Source organism: Tursiops truncatus, chromosome 4, assembly GCF_011762595.2.
Source record: "Tursiops truncatus isolate mTurTru1 chromosome 4, mTurTru1.mat.Y, whole genome shotgun sequence".
NCBI lineage: Eukaryota > Metazoa > Chordata > Mammalia > Artiodactyla > Delphinidae > Tursiops > Tursiops truncatus.
In genome coordinates this window covers 27595564-27619662 of record NC_047037.1, presented here as the reverse complement: position 1 = coordinate 27619662, position 24099 = coordinate 27595564, and the positions used below count along the sequence as shown (strand labels likewise).

Below are 24099 nucleotides of genomic sequence, written 5' to 3'. Positions count from 1 at the left end.
TAAATTGCGTCAGTGGCGACTGGTTAAATACGGTGTGGTTCCTCCCCGCTCCGTAGCCCTTGAAAGGAGAAGGCAGTTCTGCACTTACAGAGAAGAGCAGTCTCCATAGTGTATAGTTTAAGTTAAAAAAGCAAGGAGGAGGGCCATGTGCATAAAAGAAAGGAGCAGTGGGGATGCATGCATATGTTTGTACACGTTCTCTCCAAGGAGGCAAAAAAAACCCTTAATAGTAATTGTCCCTTGGGGAGGGAACTAAGGAGCTGGGGGCCAGGATAGGAAGGAAGTTTCACTTTTTAGTGTTTAATTTTTTTTAAAGCATGCATATGTATTAATATTCCCCCAATTAATTTAAAAGTAAAATTCTACATGTTTTCTAAAGAAAACTTGTCTCCTCCTCCTTTAGGACCATCTTAAGCCTCACAGTTTCGAATGTCTTAGAGAAGCTTAATTCATAGGTTGTTCTCTTTCCTCTTCTGGAAGCGAGATGTTGTCTGGAATATTCCAGAGATCCCTCCCACGTAGACGAGAAAGGACTCACATCTTCTATTTGGGCAAGGTCTGTGTCTTCCAATCCCCCAGCCCATATGGTCTTACACATCAAGGACACCTAATGCATGTTGATTGAATGAATATCTGTCTCCCCTCTTTCAGAGGGGCTCGGGAGGGTGACCAAGGAGTTAAGAAGTGGAGTCCTGGAGAACAAGGGTAGAGGAGCACTACACGCACACGCAAGTGCACACATGCACACAGACGCAAGATTTTTGTGCACTTGGGTGTGCCACCAAGGGTGGGCAAAAGAAATTAATCAGAGAGATAGACTCACCCACTCCCTGCCGTGCCTCTCCAGCTAAAGGGTTGCAGTCAAGTCACAGGAAGAAGGTAGTGCCAAGGGCACCTGCTCTGTGTTGTGATTCCCATGGGAACAGCCCTTTGCTGGAGGCTGGGCAAATTCTGTCTGAGTACTTCTCAGTCTCGTGTGTGTGTGTGTGTGTGTGTGTGTGTGTGTGTGTGTGTGTGTGTGTTTATTAGCCCTGGCTTTTTGCTGCAGGCAAAGCAGACACCAGAAGTGAGAAAGGGGATTATCTCTCTCTGCAGGGCTAAGAGCCGATCCTGGAGAGAGGATGGCACTCAGAGAGGACAGAGCATGGAAGGGAGAGGCAGAAGCCTAGGTGTTAACAGATGGAACCCTTTAAGGGTCAGGAAGGGCCAAAAGGACATGACTTATTTCAGTAAGAGTGAGTTCTCCACCATCAAAGATGATAAAAAATGAGTCAGAGAGGACAGGCCTGCTTTTCAATAGCCCACGCCCCAAACTGAGAAGCAAGGGGAAAATGGATCATTTGGAACTGATTAGGTTAGAACAGCAGAGGGTTGCAAAAATTCTGAGACAAATTTTCCTATCATTTCTGGTGTCTGATGAATTGGCCTCGCAGCCACACAGCTCAGAAAAGCTTGCCGATCCAGCAACTGCTCGGGGCGGGATTCTACAAGGGGCCGTTCCGGAGCTCGGGAGCTTCGCGTCTCCTGCCAAGACTGGTTTGATGGAAGCATTTCCAAAGGCCTTTCCATTTCCCACTTTTCTTTTCAAGGAGCCCAAACGTCATTCAACCCTGACTCATTGGCTGAGATGATCAATGTGGCAGGACAACTTGGTTGAGAAATAAAATGTGTCCTGCTCTTTTGGCTTTAGAATCATCCCCAAAGAATGATGACAGCTTTTCCTCCCCACCCCGGGAGAGCAGCCAGAGCTTTGGGGGAAGAGTTGAGACTTCGACTTGGAAGGAACTCCTGGAAGCACCAGAGAAGAGTGGGGCTCTGGGGGGAGTGGGGCTCATGGGGAAAGGGGAAGGGCAGGGTGGAGGGCCCTGCTTCGTTGTGGTGCTCTGAGAGGGTGGCCCTCTGCAGGCTTGAGAGCACGGATACCTGGGCACAGGAATCTCAGCCCGGCCCTCCTCAGCTTGGGAGCCAGGGCAGAGGTCTTGGTGGCTGCGTTGGCACAGAGGGAGTGGGTGCCACAAGGGCTCAAGCTGCCCACTCCTGTATAAACCACATGGGCTTGCACTGGACCGTGCAGTCCCCGGCATTCTCGATTTGGGTGCGGGAATCCTTAAATGCGGCTGAGATTGGATTTTCCCCCATTTCTGTTGTTGGGACTGCCCAGGTGTAATTGGATTTGGAAAACCAAAGATGTTCACACTGAGCGTGAATGTGGACCGTGCAACAATCAGTCACTGGGCTGTGATACCACCAGGTGATGCAGGAGGAGAGGGGACCTGCCGAGGGCCCCGCCTTTCCCACCACTGCCCTACTTCTCCCCGCTGCTACCAACCTCTGACTTATTCACAAAGAGCCCCTTGGATGAGGGCCTGCCTACTCTGCAGACTCCAGTTCTCGGGCTTGGAGATAACTCCCCACTCTGCACTCAGAGGTCTCTGCTCATTTTAGGGGCCTCCTTACATCCAAAAGCTTCAAGCGGCTAGAAGCGTGCCTTCTGATGCGTGGAGGATTTCCTCGATTATGTCCTGAGAGTTAAGGTGAGGCTGAGACTGAAGCCATAAGCTTGCCAGAGATTTATCTGGGTTTCTAGGATTGGAGAAAGCCTGACTTCATCTAGTCTACTGATTTTTTGGTGTGATTTGCATTGCATTTTTCTAAAAAAAAAAAAAATTAAATCAGTTGGAATCATCTAAAATTGAGATATTTCATATAAGAACCTATGAATGTTCAACAGCTCCTGAAAAGAAAAAAAAATTCTAGCAACATGAGGCCTCAGTTCTCCATGGCAATGATTGTCTGCTGCCGAGGAGCTGCTCCCAGGATGAAGCTATGCTATCCTGCTGGCACCGTCAACGTCCTTCCCTACGAGCCCACCTGGCCTCTTTGCTTTGCCTGCCAGGCCCATGTCAGCGTATGAGTTGGTCTCCTACCCTGGCTCCTGGAGAGGTCAGCATCCTTTAATCCCTCCTTGGCTTATAAGCTACACGCAGAAGCCAGCCTGCTTCTTCCCACTAAGCTTTCAATACTTGCTTATTGCCAGCATCATTAAGTCCATTCTGGTCCTCCTCTCCTGACGCCTCCCAGGTCGTTTCTGTCATTTTTTCATCGTGCAGCTAAACAGCCAGCCCCTGCGCCAAGACCGTGCGGAGGAAAACTCCACTCTGGTCAGTACCTTAACATTCCGGTTGTCCAGGCCCTTCGTGTACTCGTCAAACTCCACCCCGACTGTGAAATCCAAGTTGTAGTTTCGGAACGTGCTGTTGGTTTTCGTCTTGAAGTTATCACCGTCTTGCTCAATGATCTTCGTCTGAGCCAGATGGATGGCGATCTTGCGGGTGGCGAAATCAATATCTGTGGGCAAAGGGAGTGGTGGAGGTTATGATGTGCTCAGCCAGACGCGTTCATTTCTTTAACAAGGCCAAACAGGACCAGAGATGCAGACCTCAGGCCGGCCACATTCTTTGCTCAAGTGGGAAACGAGAGCTGTCTTGCACACGGCCAGTTTGGGCATCTCAGTCAACGGTCGGGAAACCCAGGGTCCCTGGGCATCTCCTCGGGAGCCCTGGTGGGAGGGGAGGTAGCACCCCTGAGCTGCAACTCCCCAGTGTGTGTGTGTGCACGCCCATGCGCACATACACATATATACACGCACACGCCTACATATACACACGCACATGCCCCTGCCCTCACAGCAGCTCCCTTCTATCTATTTGACATATTGGTTTCCTCCTAAGAGTTTGCTGAACAGAAGACTTCATGGTTTAAAAGGAAAAAGACTGTTTAAAAATAACCAGTCTAGATCCTGGGTAAAGATGAATCTTTTGTTCATGCCCACTGAAGGGAAGAATACCTACAAACTTCCATTTTTACAGCAGATCTGGGGAAGGTTCTGCCTCAGTCATGGCCCCAGCGCAGCTTAGGCATATTTCAGACACTTAATAAACACTTGCTCCGGGGCTTCCCTGGTGGTGCAGTGGTTGAGAGTCCGCCTAACGATGCAGGGGACCCGGGTTCGTGCCCCGGTCGGGGAGGATCCCACATGCCGCGGAGCGGCTGGGTCTGTGAGCCGTGGCTGCTGAGCCTGCGCGTGCGGAGCCTGTGCTCCACAACGGGAGAGGCCACAACAGTGAGAGGCCCGCGTACTGCAAAAAAAATAAAAAATAAAAAAAAAATAAACACTTGCTCAGACATTTCTTTTGTTGTTTTTAAGGAAAAGATGAATCATTGTTTATATTTTTATTATGAAAGATTTCAAACAAACCAAAGTAGAGGGGAGAGTACAAGGAACCCGGTACACCCATCATGCAGATTGAACAACTGTCAAGGTTTTGCTGCATCTACTCCATTTACATCTGTTTTTTTGCCTTGATATTTTAAAGAAAATCTTATTCGTTTCTGAGAGACCATTTGTAAGTAAAAGGGAACATGCCCTTCAATAGAGTGTTTCATTTCCTAAGCTAAGTGCTGAGCCCACCTCCTGTTAACCTCTGATTGTGCATAAAATGTCACCCAAGCCAAAATGTCACTGTCCTATAGAAATGATGTAGAAACAGTATAATACTGGAACTGCTACATTTCTACCCTTGCTACAAACATCATTAAGCCTTTTGTCTCTAGCCAAATGATATTTGACCTTTGACCTCCTTTATGCCTGTGAATTCTCCAGATATCTTCGGATGCCAATATAAATCTTTAATTTTTTTTTTTAAGAAAGTTTACCTGGAAGATTTCAAAAAACACTGAGATTGATTCGCTCATAACCCAAGGTAATAACGACTTCAAAAGTAAGAACAGTTCAGATTCACTGAGGGCTGTTTCTCTGAGATTTCCAGCCTCATCTCTATGGTAGTAGGTGATTAAACTTCACACTGTGTGCTATCTGGTGGGGGATAAATACTAGTGTGCGCATGAGTGAGACCAGCGGTTACCAACAGTTCGTGGAGCCGCTTTCAATTCAGAGAATGAACATCTCCGATGGTCGCATCCCCACCCCTTCTGCTGTCCTTCCCTGGTAGCCAAGCATCACTTCCCTCACCCTCTTTCCCCATTTCCCTTCTGACACATTTCTTCTGAATCCCTCTTTGGTCATTATCATCTTCCTTCTCCTAAAGGACCAAGAAGAAGAGGTCCAAGCTGGATGCTTGGACCACAGCAGAATCCAGGAAGGACCTTGGCTGGTCTTTTGGACTCTAAATTGTATAAAATCAGGGAATAATTTCAAGTAATAACAGGCAACCCAGAAGGTAAAAGGATTATATACCTGTATCCTAAGTTGAAAAGAGAAATAGGTTCAAGTTGGCCTGAGCTGGTGTACGCACGCCAGTGCTTTGTTCAACTCTTGTTCACTACTATCGGTTGAGAACTTGCCCGGTCTAAGAATTCACCGATGGCTGCCCATCAGAATCACCTGGGAAGATGTAAAAACTACAGATCTCTGGGCCTCATCTCAGACCCTGAATCTCTGGGTGGTTTTAAACCTTGGATTTCCTCTCAGGGGGCTGTTTGGAGAAAGACTTCAATGGTTTAAGAGATTTGAAAGCTACTGTTTAAGCACCTACTCCTCTTGAGGTAGGAAAACTCAAGGCTGGGCCCAAGCACAGCCTCTTCATGCATAGGTATTAGGGCGAAGGCAAAGCCACCTCCTTGTTTTGCACTTAACGAGGCCAGGACACATGGAGGAATGGCATCCAAAACGGAAACTTTGTAGCATCTGAGCAAGAAACTCTGCCCATGAAAACCGTGGAGCCTGTGCAATAAAAACACTCAGGTGGCTGATGACTGGATGAAAGGCAAAGGAGCCCACTGGCAGCCTCCTCATTCTTGCCTTCAGAGAGGACTTCTCAGCCCCACACATGCACAGAGGGGGGTCTCAAGTCGCCCTCTAGTAACCCTGGCCGTATTGTAATATCATTATAATATCATTAGCATTGCCGTTGTGACCCCATCCCCACCCCTGTGGGTTTCGCTTAGGTGCTCATGGGAAGGTTTCAGAATGGTGCCTGGTGGAAGTCCAGATGAGGAACTGCCGATGACACAATCATAGGAGAGGAAAAGGGGAGTCACCCTCATCTAAGCCCCAGAAGATTAACCCCATGTTAACGACCTAAGCTGCCCCTACTGCGTGCCCCTCACTTCCAAGGACGCCCCACTCTTCTCCTTCGAGTGTGTAACTTGCTTCTGCCCTAAGTAAACTGCTTGTGTGCTCTCCCACATGTACTGTGCTTCTAATAAACTCTGTGCCCACTTTACAATCTTGGTCTGTTTGTTGAATTCTTTCCTCAAAGAAGACAAGGACTGAGGTCCTTTTGCTCGCCAAAATCCCTCCTGGTATAGGTGATGACGCGGAGGCCCAGAGAGGTTAAGTGACTTGTCTAAGATTACACAGGTGGAAAGCAATCACAAGGGTTTGATTATTGGAAGGATGTGTGGAAGATCAAGCTGGGAGGTGAAAACAGAGGTTCTCAGTTTAGGTAACCAAGGTAGAAGCAGAGAGGTAAAGAATTTTATGGGGGAACTTAGGAGCTAAGTTTTAGGTAAGGTGACTCTGGGGGCCATGCTGTGTGGACCTTTGGTAGTATTTGGGGTGATAGTTAAGACATGCCTTTTAACCAACCAGGAATGCTGTCCCATAGTGGAACCTCCCTTGGGAAGATTCTCTCACTTCATTCTCCCAAGAAACCCACGAGATAAGTACTATGTTATTCTCCATTTTACCAGTGAAGAGCCTGGCTCAGAGAGGCTGTGTCATTTGCCCTCGACTATATAGTGAGGAAGCAGTAGAGGTGGTAATTGAACCCAGGATGGCCTGGCTCCAGGGCCAGCACCGTGCTCCACAAGCTCTGGGCTGACCCGTCCCATCATGTCAGACACCCCAGTTTGGGCACTTCCAGTGGCTGCCCAAGATACCAGTAACTTCTGACTCTACGTTTCCCCTGGAGCCACAGGGGCTTCTGGATGCAGCTGGATGAGCCCTCTCTGTTTGGGGCAGCTTATGTTCTCCAGGGCTCATGTACACTGCCCCCACTAGACAGCAATTGTTCTCTAGGCTTAGGGCTCTACAAGAATTCAAGCTGGAGCAACCACGTTCCAACGCTGGGCATTTTCTGATAGCTTCAGCTTTGTGGCATATGAAATTGTACCGGGGGCTTCCCTGGTGGCGCAGTGGTTGAGAGTCCGCCTGCCGATGCAGGGGACGTGGGTTCGTGCCCCGGTCCGGGAAGATCCCACCTGCCGCGGAGCGGCTGGGCCCGTGAGCCATGGGCGCTGAGCCTGCGCGTCCGGAGCCTGTGCTCCGCAGCGGCAGAGGCCACAACACTGAGAAGCCCGCATACTGCAAAAAATAAAAAATAAAAAAAAAAAAAGATTGTATCGGGGCAGGTCAAAGCCACACAGCCTGCAGGCCCCAGGGCATGGGGGTAGATAAATGCTCTCTCTGCTGCTGTGAACCCTCCTAGGCATCTAGGCCAGCATTCATAGAGCCCAGGGTGCCCCACTGTACTTGCCATGGACTCAGCCTATAAAAGACTGGTGGTCAAAAATTGTTTTTAAAGGGGAGCTCATGATCAGCTAAGTTTGAGAAATGAGCAATTAAAACCAAGACAGGCTGACCGCTTTCTTTACTGAAGAATTTCACAGAGATTTTAATCTGGGAAAAATGCTTTGTAACTCCAAGAGCAGGACAGAAGATGCAGCCTTTCCCAATCTTAGGTGGCTGTAGAACTCTCCGTGGTGGCATCTCCAGCTGGCCAGGGTTCCACAGAACATAAGACAGGAAAGTTTGACAAACCCCTTTCTGAGGCATTTATCTCTGTCATCTGGTCCCTGAAATTATGGTAATACCCCTTGTTTAATTTTTCTCCCTTTAAGGCAACTGCTGGCCTGTTTGGAGAGGAGAAGACTAGACGGCACCAAGTGGTCAACTATATCTGACTTCACAATGAATCCTTCCTTAAAGCTGCGAAAAGCCGCAAAAGAATGTTCTCTGCATTCTAGTCGGTATAAACACGTCCTTGTGCTAGGCAGAGGCTAACGTGTTACACTCCAATTCATGTTCCTCTCCTTCTGCCCCAGAAACACAGCCTAAAGAGCCAGGTGACATCTAACTTCAGCTCCATCGCTGGACACTAGGGTCCAGATCTGGAAGCAGCAGAGAGCCAGTAGCTGTAAGTAGAGTTATTACTAATTGCATCAGGCTGTTTTGAGGATGAAATTTGATGGTGTTTGTGAAGAGATCTGCCCAGTGGCTGGTGGCTTGTGGTAATGGCCCCATAAGCGGTAGCTGCTGACACCATCATAATCAACCCCCTGATCTCATAAGCCGGCTTCCTCGGAGCCCCCTGCATTTTTCCAGATGCTCCCTGCACACCTGGTCCCTGAATCCCTGCCCCTCTCCTCCCAGCCCCAGCCTTGTCTGCTCTAGCATGGTCTGTTCTTTCTTACCTCCTTCCTCACCTGCTTTCCAGGCCCAGGGTTTAACCCGCAGGAGGTACTACCTGGCATTTTCCTCTCTTTCATGGGGTTTATTATTTTTTTCTCCAAGTCTCAGCTCTGTGAGTTCAAGGATGATGTTGTCTCTTTGCTCCCGTGTCCCCATAGAACCAGGCTCAGGGCTACGCACACAGTAGGAGCTCAAGAGATACTTATGGTTTGGTTAACGTGGGCACCGCGGTCCAGGACGGTGGTTCTCAAAGTGAGGCCCCTGGGCTGGCAGCCGCCACAGCACGTGGGACCCTCTTAGAAATGTAAATTCTGGGATCCACCCTAGACCTACGGGGGTTGGGCCCCTCTTGTTTTTACAAGCCTTCCAAGCGATTCTGTGCACGCCAAAGTTTAGAACTTCTTGCATAAAAGAGTGAGGGTCAGATCCAGGCATAAATCCTGTCTCTGATCTCCCAGCTTTGTGACCTCAGAGAAGTCACTTTCCCTTTCTGAGCCTGTTTCTCACTGTAAAATGGGGAAAAGAAAGCTTATCTCATAGGGTTATTTATGTAAGGATTCAGTTAAAATAATGGCAAAAATGCTTTACACAGTGCCGAGGAGCTGGGGGGTATTTGATGCACATTGGCTTCCACTCCTTGGCCTTTTGCCCTCTGGTCAAACAGTGGTCAGATCGGCATTCAGTCCAGAGTGAAATATTCAGGTCATGTTTATGCATCTCCACAGCCATCTGCCACTCCATGCAGCCCAAGTGTCCTGGACTCTGAAGAAACATAATGGTGGCTGACCTACCCCCTCCCTCGTCACATAGCCCTGGTCTGTCACATGGGCATTTAATCCAGCCTGGCCAAACCTTTTTTTGCATGGACTGGTTTCCTCATTCCATAGGTTGACCAAAGGGTAGAAACGACTTTAGTTCCTACTCTAGCCCTCTGTGTTGAGTGAGGAGAAGTTTAGGCTGTGCTAAACCCTGCTGGAGACACAGTTAGGAGCTGAGGAAAGAAAACCACAGGCCATGAGTTGACCACATGAAACGGAGGGGAGGGCACCAGGCAAAACTGCAGTTGACCCTTGAAAGACACGGGTTTGAACTGCACGGGTCCACTTACATGTGGATTGTTTTCAATAGTAATTACAGAACTACACCATCTGCGGTTGGTTAAATCCATGGATGCAGAACCACGGACACGGAGGAACCACATATATACGGAGGGCCAACCGTAAGTTACACGCAGAGTTTTGACTGCACGGAGAGCAGGGCTCTCCCCTAACACACCGCTGCTGCCTCCGCCCCCACTGTTGTTCAAGGGTCAACTGTACTAAGGAAGAATTGGGAATTACAGAGAAACTTAGAAGTCTAAATTTAAGTGGTCTTCAGAGAGCAAGTCTATTTTCACTCCACAGATGTGGAAATCAAAGCCCAGAGAATTGAAGTGGCTGGTTCAGAGTTGCCCAGCTAGGACAGCACTCCTGGCAATTTGCCTACAAACACATTCTGTTTATCGTCCACCGCTAAAACACATTGTGTTTAAGTCTCCCCAAATGGAAATTACTGCTTGTCCCTGGTTGCCCAGAGAGGTAGATCGCAGCTAAAAATGTCTACTGCCAAGAGAAGAGGTTTGTCCTGGAAACACCACCCCCAGTCAGTCTTTCGGACCAGAGCCGGGGAATCTTGCTAGGGGCTCTATGCAAATTGAATCAAACATTGCTTCTTCTCTGGGTTGAAAAATGGCTTGGCCTCTTGGCCACCCTTCACCGTGGGCGCAGGCTAGTTAATCATGTCACCTCTGCTCCACCCCAGGGAAGGAAGCCAAACATTCTGTTGGTGGATTTGTGATATTTCTAATCAAAAGGAAACGTTTAACTGCAGCTGTAGAATACACAGGCATACACACACAGACTACAAAAACACTTACTCTTTGTACTTTGCAGGGAAAATTATTCTCCTGGTATGGTGTTTGAACACCAGGGTTATCAAATATGTTTCATCTGCTTTTCTGGATTAAAGGTATCTCCGAGCCTGATTTATAGCCAGGTGAAATGAATTTCTATCTCAGAGGAAAACGTACAAAGGCAAGCTCTTTCTGAATAATATATACGGCTTATAGCTGCTGCAGAAGAAAAAACGAGAACACTGAAGTGACTTTATTAAAGCATACTTTTCATAACTGCATTCTGAACAATGCAGGCCATAAAGTTGAAATATGAGTATGCTACTCAGCATTAAAATGCTTTGTAATATGCTTGTGGAAAAAGCTGAAGTTGTAGCCTAAAAGGGTAGACGCGATTTGTCGATTAAAGAGCAGAAATACACCCATTTTCATCCTATGGAACCTGGAACCCATTCGAAGTGCAGCTTCCACGGGCTTCGAACCTGAACTCCTTGATTCACAAACCCTCAGCCCTCGGGCATTGTGAGAAGCAGAGGGAAAGAGCAATCTTCTCCGTCTTTCCATGTCGTTTCCTCCTCCAGATAATCCATGGAGAGAGGAACCGTCCTTGCCCCTTCCTGCCTCCTTCTCTCTTACCCTCAGGGACACCTCCAAATGCATTCAAACCCTTCCCTAGCCAGCGGAGGCAGGCTGGAGACCCTGGGGTGCCTCCCTGCTCCCCTTGTACTTTTCACCTCCCCCCCCCCCCACATAATCTAGTCTGCACCATTGGGATGGGGGTTGAGGAGGAGAAGCTGCCACTACACGCCAGGGGAGACCCATAGGAAGGGACCAAACTTATCTTCACCTGGGCTTTTCCCACCTACAGCACTGTCCCTGTTTGAAAGTCCAACTAGAGGCCACACAAGCAAATTCTTTGGCAAGTGTCTAACTTTATTGACTTGTGAGCACTGGCAGGAATCCAAATGCCGTGAAATTAACTCCTCGTTGGCTCATCAGACATTCATTCATTCATTCATGTATTCATTCATTCATTTTTACCCAGGGACTCCGAGTGACCCTCTTGCAATGTATCTGAGGGTCCTGCCTGCCTGCTTCGGAGGCCCCCATCCTGATGAACTTTGCTCAGCACGAAGCTCCCCCTCCCCTAACCCCACGCTTAGCACCTGCACCTGGAACCGAGCTATGGCAAGTGCTTGGGGGTTAGAAGCAGGCAGACCAGGCTCCTCTCTGAGCAACACCAGTTTCCAGCCACAAGTGATCCCAGGGAAGTTCCTTCACTTCCCTGACCTTCAGATTCCTCGTTCCTTAAAATGGCAAGCATTCCTTTGGCTCTATCCCTGGCTCTACCCTAAGCTCTAGATCTTATATCAACATGCCAATTTTAATACTCCACTTGGATGGGTAATGGGCATCTGTAATCAAAAGATGTAAATCAGAATTCTTAACGCATTCCCGCCTGTCTGGCACCCCTGTCCAAACTCACTCCCCGCCATGTCTTCCCCATGTCAGCTGATAGGGTCACAGCCATCCCAGCTATTCAGGCCTAAGCCTGGGGGCCGTCTTCGTTTCTTCCATTTCCCCTCACTTCATTTTTATCTGCAAGCCCTGTCAGCTTTATCATCAAAATATACACTGAATCTGTCCTCTCTTCTCCAGCCCTGGGCGCCACCCTAAACCAACCATCATCATTTCTTGCCCGAACAACACAGAAGCTTCCTTAATGGGCCTCCGTGTTTCTAGTCTTGCCCTCCTGTGATTCATTCTTCACGCTGTAGTCATAGCGAACCTTAAAGAATATGAATAAGATGGATTAAGTCTGCCCATCATAAGGCCTGACCTACCCCTGGGCTCACCACACGCCCAACACACCAGCCTTTGCTGTGCCCTGTGCCTGGAACAACACTTCACAGCATTCAAGCCTCGGCTCCAATGTCACCTCCTCAGACAACCTTCCCTGACCGCCCATCACTCTCCACCCAATAATTCCTTTTTATTTTCTTTAAAGCACTTACCACTACCCAGAGAGTCTTAAACTATTACCCTGTCTCTCTCCCACTAGCGTGCCCACTCCGCAAGGGCAGGGAACGTGTTGCCTCATTTACCACCGCTTCACCAATGCCTAGAGCTCTTCCTGGCATGTCATAGGGGCTCAGGGCATTTGTTGAAACTGAATTAATTAAATGACATAATGTAGAGAAAGCTCATGCTAGCACGATCTTATCATGGCCTGAGAATGTTTTGTTCATGCGCTCACCTCTGATGTTACACTTTGGCCCCTTGCAGTCAGGACAGGCTTTTGAACGTCGTGGGTAATTAGGAAAGATTTCCCAGCAAAGACCACTCAGGTGGCAGCTGCTTGACTTCAGCCTCTAAGGTTACCGTTTTCCTGGTAGAATTTTCCAGAGACCCACTAGGACTTTTTGTAGTAGCCACTGCTCTTTATTTTTTTTTTCTTTTTATTATTTGACCTACATGCTATTTATGATTGTATTGATTAATTTTAAATTCTTTTCTTTTTTTTTTTTGAAGCCCACATTTGTTTATTTATTTATTTTTTGGTTGTGTTGGGTCTTCGTTTCTGTGCGAGGGCTTTCTCTAGTTGTGGCAAGCGAGGGCCACTCTTCATCGCGGTGTGCGGGCCTCTCACTATCGTGGCCTCTCTTGTTGCGGAGCACAGGCTCCAGACGCGCAGGCTCAGTAGTTGTGGCTCACGGGCCTAGTTGCTCCACGGCATGTGGGATCCTCCCAGACCAGGGCTCGAACCCGTGTTCCCTGCATTAGCAGGCAGATTCTCAACCACTGCGCCACCAGGGAAGCCCCGCCACTGCTCTTTTAAATCTGTACATGTTGATTTCAATGAAAAGATGCTCTTCATAGAAGATGATCCCCACCTTCTTTTGTGAATTAAGAGAACTGGATTTTTCCTAATGGTTACAAATTATTGAACAAAGATTTCCTAAAATATGTCTAAGTTTAATGTTAACTGAGTATTTTTATTTATTTATTTATTATTTACTTTTGACTGTGCTGGGTTTTCATTGCTGCGCGTGGGCTTTCTCTAGTTGAGGCGAGCAGGGGCTACTCTTTGTTGCGGTGCACAGGCTCCTCAATCCGGTGGCTTCTCCTGTTGCAGAGCACGGACTCTAGGCGCGCGGGCTTCAGTAGTTGTGGCGCACGGGCTCAGTAGTTGTGGCGCACGGGCTTAGTTGCCCCTCGGCATGTGGGATCTTCCCAGACCAGGGCTCAAACCCGTGTCCCCTGCATTGGCAGGTGGATTCTTAACCACTGGACCACCAGGGAAGTCCCTGAGTACTTTTGGAACAGATGCCTTCCATTATACATTCCTGTCTTCCTGATTAAAGTTACATGGTGGGGTTTTATTTCTTAGGCTCACCCCCTGCTTCTTCTCCACTTAGTTACCAAATCTAGTCAGTTTCCTGCTATGGACAACCCCTTGGACACCCTCCTTGGCACTGTTCTCGCATCTTCCCAGGACGACTGCAGCCACTTCCTCCTTCAGTTCTCTGACTGTCTCTGCTGATCTATTCACGCCCTGGCTGTCAGTGTGCTCATGGCCCTTCTCTCCTCTGTACACAGTTCTTCCCAGGACCCTCTCCTTACCTGATGTCCTTGGGTGATGGTCACACATGGTGTCACACCGCTTCAAGATCCAGCCCTGGTACCTTTCTGACTCTTCTTACCCCTGCAGCCGCCCTTGCACTTCACTCCCTGGTAATATGGCTTCTGCTTCCTTTGGCCGCCCACATCCTCATCAGCCTGACCTTGGCACATGCTCACAGGTCCAGACCTGACTCTATCCTTGTGTAGAGCACTCCTCTCCTTCCTTCAAAACCCCACCCAGAATTACTCAGGAGACCGTCAATGATCCATCTATTGTAGCTCCCTCCACCCTCACTGCCACACACACTGTTTTAAAAAATTATGTACATTTCAGGTGTACAGCATCATAATTCAACATCTGTATAGACTGCAGAGTGATCACCACCACAAATCTAGTTACCATCCATCACCATTCAGCGCACACACTTCTGGTCACCATTGTTCTATTGCCACCATAGCCCTTTCAGGCCCAAGGGAGAGAATCGCCCACTGTCCCATCTGTGGCAGACTATACTTTCTTTAATGCCTGCAATACTACCACCTCTCATCCTACAGGCTGTTCTTACAATAGGATTTTGACATTTTGAGAGGCGGGGTCTATGTACCTTCCCCTTGAATGTGAGTGGGCTCATGACTGCTTCAACCAATAGAATATGGCGGAAGTGATGCTGTGTGACTTCTGAGTCTGGGTTATAAAAGGTCATTCAGCTGCTGCCTCCTGTCTCTTTAGACACAACCAGAGTGCTATGAGGAAACGCAGGCCACATGGGTCACCACGTGTAGATGAGGTCTCAGCGGCTGGCCGGCACCAACTGTCAGACACAGGAGCCAGAAGCCTTTGAGATGGCTCTGGCCCCAGCCACTGTCCTACCGCAATGGAATGAGAGCCTCCTAGCAAGAACCCCCTCTGTGAACCTGGTCAGTTCCCATAACTATGATAAAATCACTGTATAATAAAATCAAGCCGCCACGTTTTGGGGGTGATTTATCACACTATAATAGAGAAGAGGAATGCAATTTGTACACAGCTATAGCTTGACTCTCTGCACCAGTTTGAGCTCCTTGAGAACAGAGGCTGGGCCTGGGCCTGCTGCAAATGGCACCGTCCCTGGCTTCCACGGGCGTCGTCTAAAGCTTTGGAAAAGAAGCTGAATGATTCCCCAGGTACGTGCAGTGCTGGTCTCACTCCGGGGCAGAGTGAATGGACTCTCCCCAAGTGTTCTTTCACAGCACGGGGACCTCACTTTGAGAGGTCTGCCCTTTAGATTGAAGACCAATCCTCCACTCCCTGACTCCCCGATCCAAGCTGAAGGAGGACCTCAGGGCATGACAGCTTCCTCAGGGTAGAGGAGTTCACCAGCTGCTCTCCTCACTGTCAAGAAAGAGTCTAGGGCCTCAGGAAACACAAGATCTAAGAAGGCAGGAGAGGAGGTACAATCGACCCTTGTCACCCATTCTCTGAACAGCGAATGAGTTTGAAAATTTGGGGCAAACCCAAAGGTTGCCCTGATGTGTCATTGCTGAGGCTGGCAGCCAGGTCATGTGGGGAGGCGGGGGGTGGAGTGAGTCACCAACTGGGAACAAAGACAGTTTGTCCCCAGACCCACCTCTCGACAGGAGTATCCCCTTCCTAGGGAACCAGCCGCCAGGCCCACAGAGAAAGCCGACTCCCTGGTGCTAGGGATTAACATCTAAGAAAGAGACAGCTCTTTGGCAGGGAATGGCGTTATACTTAGTGATATTTCCATATCTGGGGATTTGGGAGGATCTCCACATATGTTTTTCCCAAATGCGAAGGGCTTCGCGCTCAAAAGGGCAAGAAGACAAGCTTCACTGACTTGTCATGTTGGGAAAGCAACCTCTGTCTTGTGGGGTGGATGTGGAGGAAATTGTACAGATCTGCTGGGTTGCATTTTGGTGGGTTTTTTTTGGCCACACCACATGGCATAGTTCCCACGTACCCTGTATTGGAAGCATGGAGTCTTAACCACTGGGCCACCAGGGAAGTTCCTGCTGGGTTGCTTTCAGCAGATTCAATTGTGGGAGGCAACCCCACCTGGCTGCTTCTGGCTGAGCCCTTGAGACCTGTCTCCAGTGCCTGTCTGCCCCACTTGTGTCCCAGTGCCTGTCTGCCCCACTTGTGTCCCCATGCGCAGGTGAGAGGGGTCAGGTGTCCCATCTCCACGGTGGGAAGGTGACTCTGGCTGAGTCGTTTCTGCACAGAGCCTCATGGATTCAAGCTGGGGCAAGCTCCTGGGATACTGTAGGCCATCAGCAGCTGGGTAAACCAAGGCACCAAGCACATCCACGTTCTGCGTTTAGCTAGTACCATCCCCTATGGTGTTAATCTCCATCAGGAAAGTGGGAGCCCACCCCTCTCCACTGCAGAGACTCGTACAAAGGGGTCAACCTGTTTGCTCATTAGAGTGAAATCAATGTAGTTAAGTTGTTGAATTGGAAGTCATGACTGTAGCTCTGAGATAAGAGGTGTCCGATACCAAGGAGAACTGGAAAGGCCACTCCCTCCAAAACCTCCTGGACAGAGACATCCAAACATCACATTCACGATCCACGCACCCCTCCTGCACAAGGAGGGTGTAAGTGGGTGTGAAAGAGTCCAGAGGAAGGCTGCTTTTAGGAAGAGGACTTTTTTGCACAGAGCTGACAGGGTGCCCTGCATCCCGGCATCCCCCAGAAGGAATAGGGGATGGTGACAGGAGTGCTTGCCTCTCACCTTAAGACTAGAAAGAGGGGCTCCAGGGGCCCACCCTGTACAGCCGAAAACTAAACTGAGACTCGATTTTGTACCTAAAGCCACCATAGGACTTTATATAATTTAAGAATAAGCAACAAAGGACACAAAATTGCTTTCTTATTATATTCCCTGAGTTGGGCTTGTTCAGCTCACTGCTGAAAGCTTGAAACCACCAAAAAGCTCTTGATAAAGTACTTTCAATCATTCAAAACAACCACCAACATCATCTGGAGAAACAAGGCTGGTGTTATTTCTCTATCTGGTGGATGAGGAGACTGGTGCGGAAAGGTTAAAATATTGGTCAACGTCAGAGAGAAAGCCTCAGCTGGCCCACTGGTTTTGTTTCCTCCTCTGTATGATCTTGTTCAGAATTCTGGTTCTGAGCTCATTTCCAGCCCATTTACTCACGTATGGAAGCAGGATTCCATTTCTAGTCTCACTCAGGGTGCTAAAAGCAGGGGCGACAGGGTTAGGGTTCTGATACGGGGATTTTTGTCTCCTCCCCCCTCTCCCAAGTATATTGGTAACATTCTGTAGCCAGGAGGGGAAAAAAAGCTATCCAGTGCTGTAAACATGTCTAAAGTACATGAAGAAATTTCCAACCTCTGTAAATTGCAAAACATGTCACATGAGCTCTCCTTGTTTGTTGACACGGTGGAAGTGTCATCAAGCTAGAAGTGAATTGCACAGAAAAACCCACAATTCCCATTCTTGATGAGACTTCCCATCATCACATCCAAATTATTGGGCCTCAGATCGCACCCGCAGCCATTTTTTCTCATGCTTCACGTAGAGAAGTTCCAGCTGGGAACTCCCTATGCGGAGAGATCTAAAGCTAGAAAAGGTGATCAGGAGGTCATTGCAGAAATAAGGACAGGCAGCCGGTGCTCCTTGCCGGGGCCTGGCCTATAATATCTGCCCCCAAAAGTGAGCTCCCCTCTGTGGGTCCACTTGCTCTGGTTTTGTGTGTTTTCTGCCAGCCCCACAAGAGATCCCACAGGAGAGTCAACTCGGGACACATGGTGATGGAGCCCCTGGCTTGGAGCCTAGTTCAGAAGTCAGGTGAGCAGTGAGTTGTTTGATGTATATGATGAAAGCCTTTCCTAGCCTGATTTTCTCTAGGCTGAGAGATTTGTTATCTACTCTTTTTTTGTGCTTCTCCACTATAAGACTAATGAAAGAGCAATGCAGGGGTCATGTGTGCATCATATCAGATCCAACTTGTTATCTAAGGGATGGCAATCACAAGGCAGGGGAGCTACTGCATTTTCCTCTCAAGTCTGGCTTTCCTCACATATGCGTGTGTGTGCCTCCCCCATTCAGTGAATCTTTTCTGTACGCCAAAGACATTCTAGACATAACCTCATTTATTATTGCTCCCAACTTGCCGATGAGGAATCTGAGCCTCAGAAAATGAGTGTGACTTGCCTGATATTACACAGCTGGTAAAGAGCGAGGAGTGAGGCTTGCACACAGGTCTGGGGAGCTCCACAGTGCCCTCCCTCTCCCTTTCCCACCTCCTCCCCCTTTCCCACCTCTGGCAACCCCCTTACCCAGAGCCTTCATTAAGCCTTCAAAGTTGTCATTACTCTCCAACTCCCAGGTTCCATTCTGGTCCCTTGTCATGGTGGTGGCCTTTGGTTACTGTGGGTGTGTGCTGGACGGCAAGGAGCAGGCTGCAGGGCGAACGTGTTAGAATGAGCTACTTTTATAATCCAGTGGACCAGGTTTATGGCTTTGAAGATAACACGCTCAAAGGTCAAAAGCACAGCCCAAAGGAACTTTCCTTTCCTTTGCAAAATTCAGCAGGACCATGAGCAACCCATGCTCAAAACCTGACGTGGCCGGGCGTGGGTGTCCTTGTGACCTCCAACGTACACAAGGCTTGGAATAGCTCATTTTTGGCTGGCTGGGCTCCCATAGAGCCCCTGGCCCCATGCAGAATACTCTGTGCAGCAAACACCCAGTACCCACCCAACATGCACAACAGGCCATCAGATCCCAGGCTTCAAACCTGGAGTCTCTCAGCTGTGTAGCCAGAGCTTCTGGCCTGGCTGGTAAAGTCACGAAGATGGGAACTCACACCTGTGGGCCTCTACTCTACTTTGTGCTGGGCAGGAGACACCCTTCATCTTGTTTTCTTACAAGAGCCCTGAGCTATGTTTAACCATCTCCATTTTACAGATGAGAAAGGCTCAAGGAGGTTAAATCACATGCCTAATAACTACTGGTCAGTGGCCGAACTGGGATTCAAACTCAGGCCTGTCTGGCTCCAAAGTTCTTTCTAAGGAAAAGAGCTTTGTTAAGACAGTGTGCTAAGTTCAGCTTGGAAAGGGCAGCTTGGGTTGGGGTTTGACTTGAGAACCTGATTCTCACTTGCTTCCCAGCAAGGTACCCTGAGAGCATCTACGCAGTGGGGTTACTCAAGAAAAACATTTTCTCAGAGCATGAATCTACTAAAAGCAAGCAGGACCCAGAGGGAGGCCAGATGGAGGGCAGCAGGGTAGTGGGACTCTGCTTTAGACCCCAGGAAAAAGCTGAAGATCACCTGACTAAGGTGAATCGCATGGCTGGCATTTGGTCAAGGACTCTTGGTTCAGGACTGTTCTTCATACTCGCTATCCCAGTGGGTCAGAAAATGGGTTGGCTTACTGCTCTGACACATGGTTCTGAGAATTGGGGCTTGAGCAGGGGCTCCTACACTCTGAAGAATGGAAGTGTGAGCTGAGATGGATAAACCATGAGTCCCCAGTTTTAATCTTGACACTTTGAAGCTCTAATGTATGTATCCTTGTGCTATGAAATCTAAGCAAATGGTTCTGCTGTGTGTGGTTTGAGAGGTATAAAACGACACATTTATTTTTCAGTAAATATACTGGAGTCAGAAAGACACACAGTAAAAATTGGCCCAGCTGTTTTCAAAAGACCAATGTAGGATGAAGGGAAGAGGGGAGTAAAGGACAACTTCACTACAAATGGAATGAGTGAAGGCATCAAAAGTGGACAGATAGGGAGCCTTGGGCTTCATCCTTTGAGGTCCAGCCAGAATCTGCTGTAGGCTGAGCACTCAGCCTCCTGGGAGCTAGGTATTCCCCTCCAGGCTCAGATTCCGATTCCTACCTGAGTTCCCTGTAGGCCTCCCTTGCAAGAAAGTAACAATAAGCTGGCCATGTAGGGGAGGAGACCAGGGACAAGAATGTGTTTGCCAGTTGCAAAAAGCCAGGGACTTAGGTTTTAATGGGCATGGGGGTGGGGGGTGGGAGTCATTTACCCTGTGTAAGGCAGGAAGTTGAAACTGAGATGCTTGCATAAAGCCAAAATACTTGATGGATTAGTCCCTCAGTGAGAGTGTGAAATAATCAAAATCTACCTAGAGACAACAAGAAAGTTTATTTGGCCTGGGTTCTACATGAGTTAAAAAAAAAATGTACTTCGCTGTTCTGACTCTGGTTTGGGGTTTGAATTTATGCTGCCTGGTAGTCAGTATATTAAAATAAATGCAGTCTTGAGCTTACAATACTTATAGGCTGCTGGAAAGAAGTAAATGTAAAAGCTGTCTGGAGGGACACAACTTCAACCCACACCAACCAGAATTCTCTGTGATAAAGCCATGCCAAATGGGAGCACATAATCCCAAACTGCAAAACACACATGAAAATAATCCACCAAAAAGTGAGCACCAGCAGAAACATATAGTCCAATTAGACTTCCAAGAGCTTCAGATAATAAAAATTGTCAGATATAAAGTATAAAATAAGTATGTTAAAATTAGAGAAATTTAAAAGCACTTAAAAACATAAAAAAGGATAAAATGATTTTTTAAAAGATAGATTAAAAATAACCAGAGAGTAGTAGAAATTTAAAAATATAGTCATTAAAAGTAAAAAGGTAATAGAGGAGTTAAACAGCTGATTAAACACAGCTGAGGAGAGAATTAGTAAATTGGAAGAGAAAGCTAAGGAAATTACCCAGGATATATATACCACAGAACACGTTGGTGGAAATTTAGAACCTCAAGATACAAATAAAATTCTAAAATCTTACAGAGAAAACAAAAACAACCATATAGATTACCTATAGAGAAACAATACAATAGTTAAAATGGTATCAGACGTCTCAACAACTCTGATGGAAGACAGTGATGGAACAATATCTTAGAGGCATAAGGGGAAATACTTTTGAATAAGAGTTATTAACTCAGCCAACTTCATTAAAATATGAGGGTTTTAAAAACTAAAATAGTTTCACATATTATAGCCCCAAACTGGAAATAACCAAAACATCCATCAACAAGTTAATAAAAAAATAAATTGTGGTGTATTCATACAATGGAATACTGCCCAACAGTAAAAGGAACAATCTCCTGATATATATAACATGGATGAATCTCAGACATTATGCTAAGGGGCAGAAACTTGACAGAAAAAATCACATACTGCATGTTTCCATTTATATGAAAGTCTAGAAAAAAACAAATCTCATCTGTAATGATAATAAAATAGGCCATGGCTTGACAGGTATGGGAAGAGAAGGTGAAATAGGAAAGGGCACAAGGAATATTTCTTGTGGAGGTAAGATGAAAATGTGCTACAGTTGAGATGGTTGTTGTAAGAAAATTGCCAAAACCCAAACTCTACAATTGATATCTCTTCCTTTTTATTGTATGTAAATTTTACTTAATAAAAATGAATAAAATTGTTCTTATTCATGTATTCATTCATGATTGTTTATGTAAAACTATTTAGTTTCAACCAAAGTTAAAATCCCTCATTATGCCCACATGAGAAGTTAGCTGACTGACATGAAGTAAACATGTGCTAAGGAGGCTATAATTGTTGATTGACTAGATGTTTATAAGAAATAGAGGTTAAATGATGAACAACACAATAAATGAAATTAAAAATTCTCTAGAAGGAATCAATAGCAGAATAAAAGAGGCAGAAGAACAGATAAGTGACCTGGAAGATAAAATAATGGAAATAACTACCACAAAGCAGAATAAAGAACAAAGAATGCAAAGAATTGAGGACAGTCTCAGAGACCCTGGGACAACATTAAATGTACCAACATTCGAATTATAGGGGTTCCAGAAGAAGAAGAGAAAAAGAAAGGGACTGAGAAATACTTAAGGAGATTATAGTTGAAAACTTCCTTAACATGGGAAAGGAAATAGTCAATCAAGTCCAGGAAGCACAGAGAGTCCCATACAGGATAAATACAAGGAGAAACACACCAAGACACATATTAATCAAACTATTGAAATTTAAATACAAAGAAAAAATATTAAAAGCAGCAAGGGAAAAACAACAAATAACATATAAGGGAATCCCCAAAAGGTTAACAGCTGATCTTTCAGCAGAAACTCTGCAAGCCAGAAGGGAGTGGCAGGACATATTTAAAGTGAAGAAAGGGAAAAACCTACAACCAAGATTACTCTACGCAGCAAGGATCTCATTCAGATTCAATGGAGAAATTAAAAGCTTTACAGACAAGCAAAAGCTAAGAGAATTCAGCACCACCAGCTTTACAACAAATACTAAAGGAACTTCTCTAAGCAGGAAACACAAGAGAAGGAAAAGACCTACAATAACAAACCCCAAACAATTAAGTAAGTGGGAATAGGAACATACATATCAATAATTACCTTAAATGTAAATGGACAAAATGCTCCCACCAAAAGACACAGACTGGCTGAATGGATACAAAAACAAGACCTGTATATATGCTGTCTACAAGAGACCCACTTCAGACTTAGGGACACATACAGACTGAAAGTGAGGGGATGGAAAAAGATATTCCATGCAAATGGAAATCAAAAGAAAGCTGGAGTGGCAATTAGCATATCAGACAAAATAGACTTTAAAATAAAGACTATTACAAGAGACAAAGAAGGACACTATATAATGATCAAGGGATCGATCCAAGGAGAAGATATAACAATTGTAAATATTTATGCACCCAACATAGGAGCACCTCAATACATAAGGCAAATGCTAACAGCCATAATAGGGGAAATTGACAGTAACACAATCATAGTAGTGGATTTTAACACCCCACTTTCACCAATGGACAGATCATCCAAAATGAAAATAAATAAGGAAATAAAAGCTTTAAATGATACATTAAACAAGATGAACTTAATTGATATTTATAGGACATTGCATCCAAAAATAACAAAATACACTTACTTCTCAAGTGCTCATAGAACATTCTCCAAGATAGATCATATCTTGCATCACAAATCAAGCCTTGGTAAATTTAAGAAAATTGAAATCATATCAAGTATCTTTTCCGACCACAATGCTATGAGACTAGATATCAATTACAGGAAAAAATCTGTAAAGAATACAAACACATGGAGGCTAAACAATACACTACTGAATAACCAAGAGATCACTGAGGAAATCAAAGAGGAAATCAAAAAACACCTAGAAACAAATGACGATGAACACACGACCACCCAAAACCTATGGGATGCAGCAAAAGCAGTTCTAAGCAGGAAGTGTATAGCAATACAATCCTACCTCAATAAATGAGAAAGATCTCAAATAAATAACCTAAACTTACACCTAAAGCAATTAGAGAAAGAAGAACAACAACAACAACAAAAATCCCAAAGTTAGCAGAAGGAAAGAAATCATAAAGATCAGTTCAGAAATAAATGAAAAAGAAATGAAGAAAACAATAGCAAAGATCAATAAAACTAAAAGCTGGTTCTTTGAGGAGATGACCAAAATTGATAAACCATTAGCCAGACTTATCAAGAAAAAAAGGGAGAAGACTCAAATCAGTAGAATTAGAAATGAAAAAGGAGAAGTAACAACTGACACTGCAGAAATACAAAGGATCATGAGAGATTACTACAAGCAACTATATGCCAATAAATTGGACAACACAGAAGAAATGGACAAATTCTTAGAAAAGCACAAGCTTCCGAGACTGAACCAGGAAGAAATAGAAAATATAAACAGACAAATCACAAGCACTGAAACTGAAACTGTGATTAAAAATCTTCCAAAAAACAAAAGCCCAGGACCAGATGGCTTCACAGGAGAATTTTATTAAACATTTAGAGAAGAGCTAACACTTACCTTCTCAAACTCTTCCAAAATATAGCAGATGGAGGAATACTCCCAAACTCATTCTATGAGGCCACCATCACCCTGATACAAAAACCAGACAAAGATGTCACAAAGAAAGAAAACTACAGGTCAATATCACTGATAAACATAGATACAAAAATCCTCAACAAAATACTAGCAAACAGAATCCAACAGCACATTAAAAGGATCATACACCATGATCAAGTGGGGATTATCCCAGGAATGCAAGGATTCTTCAATATATGCAAATCAATCAATGTGATACACCATATTAACAAATTGAAGGAGAAAA

General features: G+C 46.1%; 1 protein-coding gene and 1 long non-coding RNA gene across 4 annotated transcripts in view; one reads left to right on the top strand and one right to left on the bottom strand.

The window, feature by feature from the left end:
• LOC117312123 (uncharacterized) overlaps positions 1 to 6412 on the top strand; it is a 14003-nt gene extending 7591 nt beyond the window's left edge. The window contains exons 5-7 of one of the 2 annotated variants that reach the window (XR_004526283.2): positions 404 to 2251; positions 2446 to 2534; positions 2732 to 6412. This is a non-coding gene — a long non-coding RNA (uncharacterized lncRNA). Of the gene's footprint in view, positions 1 to 403 lie in introns of both variants that reach the window. The other variant, XR_012331331.1, reaches the window with a different exon arrangement.
• The window catches only part of RBP2 (retinol binding protein 2), a 27726-nt gene extending 3627 nt beyond the window's left edge, over positions 1 to 24099 (bottom strand). The window contains exons 1-4 of one of the 2 annotated variants that reach the window (XM_033855351.2): positions 24001 to 24099; positions 23796 to 23867; positions 18258 to 18380; positions 3170 to 3348 (exon numbers count right to left, since the gene is read on the bottom strand). In XM_033855351.2, the coding sequence (XP_033711242.1) occupies positions 3170 to 3348; positions 18258 to 18330 (252 nt within the window). In that variant the 5' untranslated portion in view covers positions 18331 to 18380; positions 23796 to 23867; positions 24001 to 24099. Of the gene's footprint in view, positions 1 to 3169; positions 3349 to 13949; positions 13993 to 18257; positions 18381 to 23795; positions 23868 to 24000 lie in introns of those variants that run through there. The other variant, XM_019934259.3, reaches the window with a different exon arrangement.